General features: G+C 42.5%; 1 protein-coding gene across 1 annotated transcript; it reads left to right on the plus strand.

The window, feature by feature from the left end:
- Positions 1 to 777: 777 nt before the first annotated feature.
- On the plus strand, positions 778 to 13,582 carry PIGA (phosphatidylinositol glycan anchor biosynthesis class A). Its single transcript, XM_044236083.1, has 6 exons — positions 778 to 1,101; positions 2,751 to 3,525; positions 7,978 to 8,110; positions 9,015 to 9,147; positions 9,306 to 9,512; positions 11,246 to 13,582. Exons 2-6 carry the CDS (start codon positions 2,808 to 2,810, stop codon positions 11,462 to 11,464), a joined length of 1,410 nt encoding a protein of 469 aa, XP_044092018.1. The 5' UTR covers positions 778 to 1,101; positions 2,751 to 2,807; the 3' UTR covers positions 11,465 to 13,582.
- Positions 13,583 to 13,650: the final 68 nt, after the last annotated feature.

Genomic DNA, 13,650 nt, shown 5'->3' on the forward strand with positions numbered 1-13,650 from the left:
TTTATTTTACTCTTTAGCTGTGTGTTTTCATTTGCTACATCAGGCAACCCTAGCAGGGGGCTCAAGAACAAGCTCAGTTCTGCTGCTGGCACAGATAACCACAAACACAAAGCCGCCACGACCCCGGTAGCCTTCCGCCCCCAAAGTCTCTCCAGTCCCAAGCCAGAGAGAACGGGATTCCAGAAAAGAGACGCTGTAACTAGGTAACCAGGACGCGAACCCACCCGACCTCCCTCAGAATCCAGGTTTAGAGGTGCGGTGCATCCTGGGAGTGAGTTTTCTAAGTTCTTCCAAAAGCCACCGGACTACAACTCCCAGCAGCCCTAAAGGCTCGCAGCGAGTCACGCTGGGATTTCTGGCTTTAGCCTGAGGAAGGCTGCTGGTAGGCTGCTTGTGTCAGAAGAGCCGGCGGACGGCTTCTAGAGATTCGTGACACTAAGAATTCATAAGAAAGGTTACGCCGACGACTACTACTTTCCATGCAGAGAAAACAAGTCTCCCCGAACATTGCGAAAACATGTGCCTACGCGCGCTGACGTTACCGCCCGCGCTGAAGGGTGGGGACCGAGCGGCGCTCCTGCACGTGACGCCAGCGCATCTTTGCGATTGGCCGCCTCGGGGGCGCGGAGCTCGGGCGCGGACGCCTCGGATTGGTGTTTCGGGGCAGCGGGGTGGGACTTTGGCTGCAGCCGCGGGAGGTCCGGACACTGGCGGCCATGGGACTTGCCGGTAAGTGCGCGTCTGACCCTGCGCCGGCGCTCTTGGCCGCTTCCGGATGGGACTGGGCAGCACCCGTGGGAGTGTGGCCGGCGATGGAAGGGGCGAACCCGGCGAGGTTTAGAAGCTCGGAAGTAGGGGTCGAGAACCTTCGGAGTCGAGCGGGGCTGAGGGTTCGCTGGGGCGGCCGCGCTGGAGCCGGTTCCGCCGAGATTGAGGCGGACAGGGTGAAGGGCTCCGGGACCCCCAGCCTCAGACACCTGACTACTGTCTGGCCATCATCCTCCTTTTGGGCCTGGCGAGACTCCGCTTGACTCCAGCGGGGTCGGTGGTTGAACGGGGTCGTCCCTTCCTTGGCCCTGGCGCTCTCCGGTGACCTCTCCAGTGAGTGGAGCCGGGAGTGAAGCCGGGGTATTGCCCAGGGTGTGGGTGTTGGTGTGGAAACAACGTTCTCTTGACCCAAGCGCCCGCGGGGTCTTCTAAAGCTCCTCGGGAGCGTCTACTGCTGACTGCCCAGGGATTCGTTGACCATGGCTGGTTGTAAATTTACGGCCGTCTCGCATTTGCCACTTAAGTGTCTGGGTGGAGACCTTGGGCAAATCGCTCAACTTGTTTGGCTTCTCATTTGTAAAGCAAGGGAGGTATTCCTGGATTTCCAAGCCTCTCGTCGGATTTAAAATCTAAGATTCTGTGATTGTTCCGTTTGTTGAGCTTTTACGCCTTAAAGATGTTAGGCGTGATAACCGGATGGAAGTAGGCAGACTCCACGGTGTTTGCAGGTTAATGACAAAACTTCAGATCATTTCAGATGGTTCTTTGCTCACTTGTTTTTTTTTAATCACTCATCTTTTTAAATTGAATACAACTGGAAATTCAGGTTTAGGTGACAAACCACAGTAAGAAAATGTTACTGAAACCTCTTCAAAGTACAAAACGGAAGAATCGCAGTATTTGGTAATCTTGAATCTTAATTAATAAACTGAGGTCAACAAACACTTACTGAGTATTTCTGAGACTGTGTTTAAAATACAGATGACTTTGTTGGCAGGAATAGATAATTAAGAGTTTACAAAGGCAGTTACTTTGCCTTTCCTGAGTTTGTAGGTGAAATCAGAAACACAGATCATTAGGATGGCTTTCCATTGTGTAGTTCAGTGTACGGAGGTATGAAAATCTTATTTGTAAATCTGAGGAAGATTGTCACTAGCTTTCAAAACACTCTTTAGCTTTAAAACTAAGAATCTGTAATAAGACTGAATATTGAGTGAATTTTGTGAATAAGGTGAATAAGACTGAATTTTGTGCTGATAAGGATCTAGGGGACCCCTGAGATCAGTATTTCCTACTTTAGATGTAGGAAATAGCCCCAAATCTGCTCTACCTCGAATTGAGCCTTTATCTTTAGACTTTAAACCAAAGAGAGAGACAGTTCTGGAAGTAGGCCTGTGTAACTGAAAGAAAGGTTAAGAAAGAAAATGAAAGCAGTTTATTGCCATTCTTGAAGAAGGAAGAGGAAAACATAGATGGATGCTTGTAACATGTGTGGTAGGCGCTCCTTGAAAAAGCTACTGTCAGAAAGACACTTAGGATGCCAGGTATATTTTAGTATAAGCCACAAAAGTGAATAGCAAAATTGTATGGGATTCGCCGCATCAGTGGCTTAAGCTCTGGAGCAGGGCGGGCAAACTTTTTCTGGAAAGAGCCATATATTTAATTATTGGAATGAACTGGTTTGTTAGCACATTCTTCTACACTGTGATGTAACAAACTAGTTTTTAAAAATTAGGTGTAGCAGTATTTTTAAAGCAAAATTAAAATGTAAGGGCATTGTGGAATCAAGTTTTGTTGTAGAGCGCAGAGGAAGTACTAAGCAAGTAAATGTCAGATGAGTCATTTCATTATATGCTTGTGTTTTAGTTCTAGGGGGAAAGCTAGCAAATGTACATTAGCATAAAACAGTGTTTATGTCTGGATTTGGAAAATGTAATATATTTTGTCGCTGAGCTGAGATCTTGTTTTACTCTCTCTTTCAGGTACTAGACAACACATAACCAAGTTGCTCTAAGGACAAATGCCTAAACCATCTCCGCATGGCTTATAGAGGAGGAGGTGGGCGTGGCCAGCCCTCCTCATCTCTGCACTCCTGTGTTAGCCCTGGAAGTCTCTCCACATGTAGGACCCGTACCCATAATATATGCATGGTGTCGGACTTTTTCTATCCTAACATGGGAGGCGTGGAAAGCCACATTTACCAGCTCTCTCAGTGCCTGATTGAAAGAGGGCATAAAGTCATAATTGTCACCCATGCTTACGGAAATCGGAAAGGCATCCGTTACCTCACTAATGGCCTCAAAGTCTATTACTTGCCTCTGAAAGTCATGTACAACCAATCTACGGCCACGACCCTCTTTCACAGTCTGCCATTGCTCAGGTACATATTTGTTCGGGAGAGAGTCACGATAATCCATTCACATAGTTCTTTTTCTGCCATGGCCCATGATGCCCTCTTCCACGCCAAGACAATGGGGCTCCAGACAGTCTTCACGGACCATTCCCTTTTCGGATTTGCTGATGTCAGCTCGGTGCTTACAAACAAGCTTCTAACTGTGTCTCTTTGTGACACAAACCACATAATTTGTGTCTCTTATACTAGTAAGGAAAACACTGTGCTAAGAGCAGCACTGAATCCTGAAATAGTGTCCGTCATTCCTAATGCTGTAGATCCTACTGACTTCACTCCAGACCCATTTAGGAGGCATGATAGTATAATAACTATTGTTGTTGTCAGCAGACTTGTTTACAGAAAAGGTAATGAAATGATAGCTACAATTGCACTGCACAGACTTTTTTTTTTCTTGTAGAAAGCTGTTGAATACTTGAATGTAATGATTGTTTGGCTTTTCGTTTTGTTCTATGGTTTCATAACTACTTCTGCATTAAATACAGCAAAGAAAGGTGTAATATACATTCAAAAATAAATTTCTGAAGTGGTAGTGAATGCTGCCCAGTCCCCCCCCCCCCGCCCCGTGCCTGCCCACCTTCGATGCTTTAATAGTTACTTAAAGATAAAAACAGTAATCTGATGTTTAATAGGTCAGGTCTTTTTAAAGTTAAAGCAATTGGCTTTTTTTTTAGATTTTATTTATTTATGTATCAGAGAGAGAGGGCGAGAGAGCAAGCACAGGCAGACAGAGTGGCAGGCAGAGGCAGTGGGAGAAGCAGGCTCCCTGCAGAGCAAGGAGCCTGATGCGGGACTCGATCCCAGGATACTGGGATCATGACCTGAGCCGAAGGCAGCTGCTTAACCAACTGAGCCAATTGCTTTAAAGTTAAAACAGCCCCATATGTGTGGTAAGAAGTAAAAGGCTGAGCCCACCACTAGCCCTTTCTTTCTAATGGCAAAAGTCATGTCTTTCATTGTAGGTATTTTGGAAAACTCAGAAAAGCACAGGGGTGAAAACTAAAATCAGCTGTAACTGTACTGTTCAGGGGTGACCCTCATGAATATTTTGATGTACAACTCTCCTGTGTTTTATCGGTATCCTCAAAATCAATGAACTTGTCCCCCACGTGGCTCTTTGGCAGCTCGCTTATTTCATCTCACCGCAGATTTAGACATTAAGAGCATGTAGGCAGGTAAGTGGTGAAGGCAGGGGGATTAGACAGCCTGGAGTCTGATACCGGCTGCATCCTGTTGTGTGATTGAGGACAAGCTACTTAACATCTCTGAGTCTCAGTTTTTTCATTTGTATGGTTTGGGCAACAAGGGGACTCTTGTGAGGGTTCAGTGATGGTTCCTTTAAAGTACTTAGGCCAGTTGGTGTTTGATAAGTGTCTGCCATTACCAAGGAGGATATTTTTTTTTAGGGCCTCTGCAGCACTTGACCCCACAGTAGCATTCATAGAGCCTCGTGTACTAGAAGCCTGGAACAGTCTGGTTCAAAACCTAACTGGTCTTCAGGGTAGTATTTGAAAACCTGTCTAGTAATCAAAACTGTCACTCCAAGTAGGGAATTATAAAAAGATAACAGGTACCCTTCCTTGAATACTTGAATTTAACCCCAAATGTTATTAACATGCACTGAATTGCCAATAGTCTGAGGTTGGCCTGCAGGCGTAAGAGTACCGGTCTGCTGCTTGGAGCTGCATCAACTTTCTGGCACAGTCTCCTTCCAAAAGGATAATTTATCGTTGCCAATTTGGGTTCCTTGTAAGTGGGGCGAGAACGTAACAGTGTATGAAGTAACGTACTTCTGGAGTCTTAACTGGTTTTTGATTTTATGTAGTGGTTTAATCTGACTAGAGCTTTTCTCCATAACTTCGCTTTGTTGAATATTTCGAACCATTCAGCTTAGTTTCAGCTTAGAAACTTATTCCGTCTGTTTATGTGCTGTTTAACTAAATGTCCCAACGCGATAGCAAGTGGAGCTGGCATCAGATATGTGGACCAATGCAGCTGATTGTTGGTGGGCAGGAGGTGCAGCCGTGGGATCAGCAGCATCCCGGTGTGCTAGGGAGCGGTCCGAAATCCACGCACGGGCCTTGGTCAGTAGGCTTTACATTTGGAACGGAGCCTTGGTTGATCGAGCAGGTTGGTGGGAAAACCACTGAACGTTTTCTGGGGTGAAGGCATGCTCTCGTGATGTGCTTTCTTTTTTGAATCAAGAAGATGTGAATGGACCGGCATTCTCTGGTCTGAATCCCTCTTGGGATATTGGTGATGTGTTTGTCATGATTTAGAAAACGTGCCTAGTTTGTCTTTTAATCACCTTCGGGAGCTAGCTAGCCGAGCGAGCGCGTGATGCACACGTGGTCGAGAATCAGAGCAAAACAATTTGTACAAAGATTAAACCTGTTACCTTGACTTCGCGAGCGATGGTATTTTAACCAGCTGAGTTAACCACCAGCCACAGAGCGAAGGTATGGCCTGTCCTGTTCTCAATTCAGTACTTTAACAAATATTGAACCCTCTCCGTATGCCAGACACGGTGCAAAAAGTTAACATTCTCAGAAGGAATGGCCACGTCCATAGCCCAAAAGTGAGTAGCTGTATTTATGGTTCGTTACTTATTAACGTTAATTTCCATAGGAGGTGATCCTTTGGACCAGTTCTCAAAGGCCCGCTGCCACGTATTGAGTGAGAGAGGCTGAGTCCCAGTTCTTATCACCCAGGTCTTCTGGCTGCCGTCCTCCCTCTTCTCTAGAGCCCGATGTGCTCGCAGTCAGGGTGTCACCGAGCGTGCGCGCCCAGGCTCGCCCCACTTCCTGCTGCGGTGGTAATGACAACTTCCATTTGTATTCTGCAGTTGATAAAGCCTGTGCATGGTACAGTGCCTCACTTGACTCTCCCAACATCTGTAGGGTAGATGTTATCTGCATGTAACAAAGAAACTGAGTCTCAGAGAGGGTAAGTAACTTGCTCAGGTTACACAGTAAGTATCAGAGATGACAAACATGAGTTCAGCTCTTGAGTTAAGGGCTCCTGTTCCCCTCACCTCTGGCCCAGCGTCTAGGTATATGCAGACTGATTCGAGTCTTTAAAATATTGTTAGACTGAGCTTTAAAAGCAGTTCGAATTATGATTTTTCTTTGTCCATTTTGTGTGACTATGGCGATTGAAAGCCCTTTTCTGTGTTCCATTGTGTTAGACACTTCTCAGAGGCAGGAGAGTACCTTTTATCATTTGGGGAAAACCTTTTATTCTTAGAATACTATTATAGATCATTGATAATATTCATCAGTTCCGTTTCTTATAAGGTAGTTGTCCGGATTAAATGACATGATGCACTTAAGGGACGTAGCCTGATGTAGTAAGCACTCAGCAGATGTGACTAGTTGTTATCAGCTCCTAGGATTATTACTGTGTATGCGTTGCACTTTTCAGTTGAAGAATGGGTTCTTAACCTTCGTATTAGAAGGGAAAAGGAAAGGAAAGAAAGAAAATGAAAGAATTAAAGGAAGCTAAATGTTAAAAGTCGTTAAGCCACCTTCTGGTTTAGGTAGAAATCCAGCCGATGGATTTCGTAATTGTTTCGAAACAAAGGTAGCTGAGATTTTAATGAGAAGCCTTCATAATTCAGAAAAGCCGCATGTGAATTTATGTTTGCTAATGCAATCATATTTGGAAAATACTGGCGGAGTTTACTTAAATCCTACTTTGAATTATTTAATAAAAATGACCCCGTATAAATGATTTCTCCCACCATCTTTTTAAATAACTCATCTGCCTGTATTTGGGAAGATGGATAGAAAAAGTGCAATTCTTATGTATGTGCGTGTGTATGTATGCATTTCTTAAATTAATAAACTTTAACTGGGTTATTTTACATTTACTTTTACTTTCGAATGTGTCCAGTTTATAGTTGTTAATGAACTAAATTCCCAAATAGTGTCAATATTGCTGTCACTTTGGATAGCCACTTTCAGACTGGTAGGGCATGGTTTTTGCTACTGCTTTATATCACCTGAGGTTGGTTTATGTATTGTAAGAAAAACGTTTCATTAAAGAAACAAAGGAACCAAGATGCACCCTTTTGTTCTCCGTCCTGCAAGAATCTGGCAGTTGAGGTCCTGCCAGCTGCATTTACTCATTCAAGGGAAGTGGGCTTCGGCAGGTTTGGACAGACTGCTCTTACATTTGGCTAATAGTATGGGGTTCATTAAAAGACCCTCCTTACAAACTGCCTTCTCACCAAAGCCAAGGCTGTGGTTCCACTTTGTGGCTTAGCCCCTTCCTGTGGTGGGAAGTGGAACACAGACATAGAAATTTTGTCGCTGAAAGAGACCTTGGACTTCAGGTACATCCGGTCTCTTCATTTTCTATATCAGAAAACTTCCTCATGATCAAAGAGCTTGCTTCTAAAACGGCTGGGATGACCTAGATCTCCAGTCAGCTGTCCGGCTGTGTAGAAAATTTAAGCATTAGCTAGCTCAAATACCTTTTTTAGATGTAGGTAATGCAGAAATGCGAGTGAGTAACTTTAAGAAGATTATGTTAGAATGAAACACAGTAGTCCCCGTACTGGGTAACAGTGGATGTCCACGGATGTATCTGTAAGATCTGCAAGTTTTAGGAGACCACTGGTAGTTGGGAAGTTGGGACATTCTACCTTCCTAGGAAAGGTTTGAGAGTTAGCTTCTCCACTTGAGGAGGGCGTAGCTAATACTTTCCAAAGTGAGTGGTTTCTCAGTTCTGATTAATTTTTTTTTTAAGTTTCAATGTTAATATTTCCAACATTCAATTCTATTTTATATTTTCAGGGACTGATTTGCTTAGTGGTATAATACCTGAACTCTGTCAGAAATATCCAGATTTAAATTTCATAATTGGAGGAGAGGGACCTAAGAGAATCATTTTGGAAGAAGTACGGGAAAGGTACCAGCTACATGACAGGTATTGGATTCTGTATTGTCTTGGATGAGAAAATATGTTACCTAAATTCCGTTTTGGCTCCATGTGTCTGTTAAGTGGGCTGCTTCTCCTACATGCACTTGATGTGAAAATGTAATGCAAGGCCTATTTTTTTTAAATGTGTATAAAATGGGAAACCTTAGTTTAAAAAAAAATCACAATCTAATTTTTTTTTTTGCTAGTCCAGTATTATTTGACTTTTGGGGGCAGTGGTTGGAAGGACCCTAGAAGGCATGTGTGTGTGTGTGTGCACGTGCACACACACACACACACACACACACACAAAACAACCACTTTGGAAATGTTCGTAGATTTTCAAGCCTTGCTGAGTTCTGCTTTATATAGCATGGCCCAAATCATGTAAATTGTCCTGCACATAGAGATTCAAGTGCTTCCCTTTCTCAGTAACTTAGAATGATGTTTGCTGTGAAGCATCAATTTAAAACGGGCCTTTTTCTGTTTAGAAATGACTCTTTAATATTTATTCTCCAAAGTATATATATTTTTTTCGCGGTTCCTTCTTTTGCCTCAGTGACATTTATTCAAAGAAAAAAAAATGACAAGATGTCCATCCCTTGGCTCCCTTCCCTCCCCCGTCCTGTCCAAAGTATATTGATATTCTCACTAAATGCCAACTAATTTTGGAGAAGTTGAAATTTGTGTGCGTGACCAAAGTTAGAAATATGTTAGCTGTATGAGTTTTAAGTACGTAGCTTAAAAAGACTCTCCTAGATCAGAATTTGGGGTATTAATCTTTTACGGTGGAAGATACTAGAACCAGCAATAATCTAAGTATAATATGAATAGCACACTTGGCTTCTAAATGATATTTCTTTTCTAGCATGATTTTCACTTCCTTCTTTTCTTCTCTCATTTCAAAAATCAGAGTGCGTCTTTTGGGAGCCTTAGAACACAAGGATGTTAGAAATGTCTTAGTTCAAGGACATATTTTTCTTAACACTTCCCTTACTGAAGCATTCTGCATGGCAATTGTGGAAGCAGCCAGTTGTGGTTTACAGGTAAAAATCTTTGAGGGCTTACATTGTTGGGGTTCCTATACTTGTATTTTGAAAAACAAGCAGATACATTCTGTATTAACTTTTAATTTAAGTTGGTTTTGCTGATTTTCCTGAGATAGGAATTATGGTATATTATATATTCTTTTTCTCTTTTTAAGGTTGTAAGTACCAGGGTTGGTGGAATTCCTGAAGTACTTCCAGAAAATCTGATCATTCTATGTGAGCCTTCTGTCAAGTCCTTGTGCGAGGGTTTGGAAAAAGCGATTTCCCAGCTGAAGTCAGGAGCATTGCCGGCTCCCGAAAATATTCATAACGTAGTAAAGACTTTCTACACCTGGAGGAATGTTGCGGAAAGAACTGAAAAAGTATGTCATGCTAAGCAGAGGGTATTTGAAGGTTGTGTCTAAATTCTTGGCATTTCACGTACATATTTGCTTTTTCTTGCATAGGTTTACCCTTTCTGTTGCTTAAGTTTATGAAGTCTCTTCAGATGGAAAGAAATGTACTATGTACTACTTTTGGTATATGCTGGGCTGAGTTTCTAGTCAACTTGTTGCGTTTGACATCTGAAAATAGCAGTAATGCCATCTAGAGCTTTCATTAAAGTGGGCGTAAGGAAGTTACCGAATTTTCTAGAAGTCAAAACCATTAAGGGCCAGACTGATACTAATAGCTACTCTTAGACATTTTCTTGGGGCTGTTTCTAATTCTAAATCAGGCGGTCTATTAGAAAACACCTGGCTTTGCTTAGTCCAATGGCGGCGATGTTAAAACAAACGTTTAATTCAGGCTGCTTCCCAAAACTCTTGCGTCACCTTGGCTAAATACCTTGATTTTCTATGGGAGAAGGATTTTTGCATCTCTGCACTGTTTGAGAACATGGTAAGTTAGGAGTCGTCAGAATGCTCACGACAGATGTTGGAAAGACCACAGATAAAAAGCGGCAATAGAGAATTTATAGTCGTTCTCTTAATTCTACCTGTTCTGCACAGGCCGTTTTGATCCTTTGCAAACCTCCTCCATAGTTTAACTGTGCTTATTTAGATAATTGATGAAAGAAATTAAATTGGAGTTCACGCTGGAAATATATTTTGTCAACTGTTCTAATTCACCAGTCTCAGCACAATTCGGACTGAAATGTATTCCAGATGTTTTGAGGGTAGAAGCGCTAGCTGGAAACAGCCTGTACCTTTCCAGAGGCCACTGGCGTGTAGAGCCCGCCCTGCACGTCCCAGCCGTCCTGAGTTCCGAAGGAGATGGCTCACAGGTCCACTGTGTGACAATGACCCCAAGTCATGCTCCAGTGCAATCGAAACAGATAAATGCTGGCTTCGTTTATGTGTTCGAAACTAAGTATGTTTACGGATCTTTGTTTTTAAAATATTTCTGAGTTTCGTGCTCAGCCGCGCTTCCAAACAAACAGCAAGGCACCTACTAGGCCAGTTCGCAGCAGTGAACGTTGTTTTGTTTAACAAAAGCGTCTGACCTATGCCATGTGCTAAAATTTCCCCTGTCTTTCCCCCCTCCCTTTTATTTGGAGTCTACAGAGTAGTTCTGTATAGTCTTACCATCCGTGCTCAGCAACACAGCCTCACAAGGCCGTGGAAAGAAGAGCCTCTCTGTACCCAGAAGCGCCCTAGGTTAGAGCCCTCTGATGGTGGTTGATGGCTGCCAGCCAGCCAGAAGAGCTGCTGAGCCAAGTCAAGGAATCTTAGAAGGCCAGTCCTGCTTCAGGAAGTCGCTGCTGAATTAAATATGGCCTCGGCAGAGGTGACCTGAAAAACGGTTCCAACTTCTCAGGACTTTGGAATTCTCGTAGTTGGTTAGAGTTGATGGCGATATCCTAGGGGACAGGAGTCCTGGCATATTCGTCTTTGTGTGATGCCGTGTCTAGCCCCGTGTTTTGTCCAGAAGCAGCACTCCGTAAGCGTTGAATCACATGGCAGTAATTACTTTGGTTTCATTAATCACATCCTTACTAAAACAACGACGACGAAATGCAAGCACCTCCCGTTTGCATCTATAACGCATTCCTGGTCCGTGCAGGTCGTCGTTTCTTGTGGGTCAGAGCGCTCACTCTCGGCCTCTCTCCCGCCAGGTGTACGACCTCGTGGCAGGAGAAGCTGTGTTACCGATGGACAAACGACTGGACAGACTCATCTCTCACTGTGGCCCAGTAACAGGCTGCATTTTTGCTTTGTTGGCTGTATTCAACTTTCTCTTCCTCCTTTTCCTGAGATGGATGACTCCGGATTCTGTCATCGATGTCGCAATAGATGCCACAGGGCTCCTGGACTCATCAATATCCTTAAAGTAAAAAAGGGGGCGAGAATAATGAGATGTCTAAACCCAGGTAGAAGAAAGCCTGGATTGTAAGGTTTTACACATTTGTAATAGTTCTAGTAAGATGATTGAAAATAACCTTGCTTTTTTTCTTGCTTTTTTTTTAACGTTAATTTAGTAAGTTATGCTACCTCTATATCATTCAATATTTTATTTCGAGGAAAGATAAAAACTTATGCAATTCCTGAGTGTAGAAACTCCTTGCACTTACTTAAGATTTAGGAGAGAACATTGAAGCCACTCAGGTATGAAATTTTTCAGACTACTGAAGTCCCTCTAACAGAGATGTTTTAAAATTATATTTTGGGAGCTTTTGGGTGCTGAAGGGCCAAATGTTTTCTGGGCATTTTTTGGCCAATTTTAAATGTTCTACCATTAATTAGACATTCACCAGATGTTTACAGGTTTTCTTTCGGGAAGTACAACAACGATATGAACTGTTTTTGAGTCCTTTTCATAAACATTTTAGTCACTGAAGTCGTGTTCTTAGACATTCATTTGGTGCGCTCAGTAAGTGTTACAGACCGTCAGCAGGATTCTTGAGCAAAATGGTCCATCAGTTATGAGCATGTTTTAAGCACCTACTGTGTGTAGAACAATGAACTCGACACATCCTGCTGTTAAGGACCAGGGGCGCATTCAGATGTTCTTTGTGTATCACTTGGGTGGCTCACTTTACCGTAGTCACAGTTAACAAAATGGTAAACTGTCTAATATGCCAAAAACACTCAGGCTTCCAATGCCAGGAAAAAAAAAAATGGTCGGCAGACTCCGATTTCTTTGATCTGGTCATAGGCATTCTCCTAGGTAGAGCCTTCGTCTTAATTTGTGCTTATGAAAAACCTTTTTGCTTCTGAAATACTAGGGACCGATATCACTGTTGACGATAGTGCAGAGAAACCCTCCAAGTCTTCCCAGGCATAATTGAGTCCCCTGTAAATGCCTTCGTATTTTCCGAGCAGAACGGACGAGGTGTGCCATCTCCAACTCAGCTGTTACCCTCCTCGACCTTTGATAGAAGTCACTTCCCTTCACTTGTGGCCTAGCTGATGTCTGAGAAGTATTGTCAGTGTGCAGAAATCTTCACCCCAGAATGTTTTATTTATAGCAAATTGAGTCTGAAAATTGTAGAAACACAGTCTCTTTGTGGTTGTCTGTTGTTAACTGTAATCGTTGTTGCCCAGAGCCATGGGTTTTTAAACCCCAAATTATCCACATGGTGTGTCTTATTAACTCCTTGAACTCCTTAGAATACGTTTTTGTGATAAAGGACTGTGAAGTCCAAAGAAAGAGGCGCTCGTGGCGCACTAGGAAGACGCTGGCAGTATTGGGATTCTGTACAGGATTGGTTTCCTTTTTTTTTTTTTCTAACGACAACACTCACAAAGCTTCTTTTTTAAAAAGTATCTTAATATGCCTAATAACCGGTTGCCACTGATACACAAGAAATACAATTTTTATTTTGTGCTAAAACACAAATGAAATGCGATTTTTAAAACCTGCAAGTTGAGGGATCTTTTGTTAAAAATAGGCTGACCCAAACCATTAAAATCTTAGGGATTTTTTTGCACAGAAATTGATTTATATAAATATGAAATAAACAGTGCCAATAATCACGAAAAAGCAAGAAACAGTAACCTGTGTTTTTATTTATTCTCCTCAGCAATTTTTAAGGGCATACTACCATTGGTTCTTACATTTTTGTTTCTCAGCATATTTTCAAGATGGCCATTTATTTCAGATGGAAATGGGATTTAAACTATTTGCATGTAAAATATGTAATTTGCAAATCAAAATTAGTTCCTTTGGTTTTAACAAATGGAGGTAAATTTGCTTGTTCTAGTAAATCTTAATTTTCAGGCTTCCTGGATACCTTAATTGTAACTGTCGGTGTTGCACTGGTCAGTATGCGCAAACATATTGTTCGACCCTGCTACTTCCATTAATTTGAAAGTGAACTTGCAGTGACGAAGAATTTATGAAAAATAATACTGTATTTCTCTTGATATTACAAAAACTAGCACATATGAAACTGATTTATGAAAACACGCTACATGTCCAAAAAATAAAGACCAAAATGACATTTTGACAATTTTCTGAGTTTGTCTTGTTTTATGAAGAGAATATGATTTCTTCGTTCAACAGTGCCCCCGCACCCCC

The sequence above is a fragment of the Neovison vison genome, chromosome X (genome assembly GCF_020171115.1).
Source record: "Neovison vison isolate M4711 chromosome X, ASM_NN_V1, whole genome shotgun sequence".
Lineage (NCBI taxonomy): Eukaryota > Metazoa > Chordata > Mammalia > Carnivora > Mustelidae > Neogale > Neogale vison.

What these genes read in the sequence shown, in the direction of transcription:
- PIGA (XM_044236083.1), top strand. Translation starts at nt 2,808, where the DNA reads ATGGCTTATAGAGGAGGAGGTGGGCGTGGCCAGCCCTCCTCATCTCTG. An exon ending in CAGACTTGTTTACAGAAAAG is followed by an intron (nt 3,526 to 7,977) that starts GTAATGAAATGA and finishes TTATATTTTCAG; the next exon opens with GGACTGATTTGCTTAGTGGT. An exon ending in CAGCCAGTTGTGGTTTACAG is followed by an intron (nt 9,148 to 9,305) that starts GTAAAAATCTTT and finishes TCTCTTTTTAAG; the next exon opens with GTTGTAAGTACCAGGGTTGG.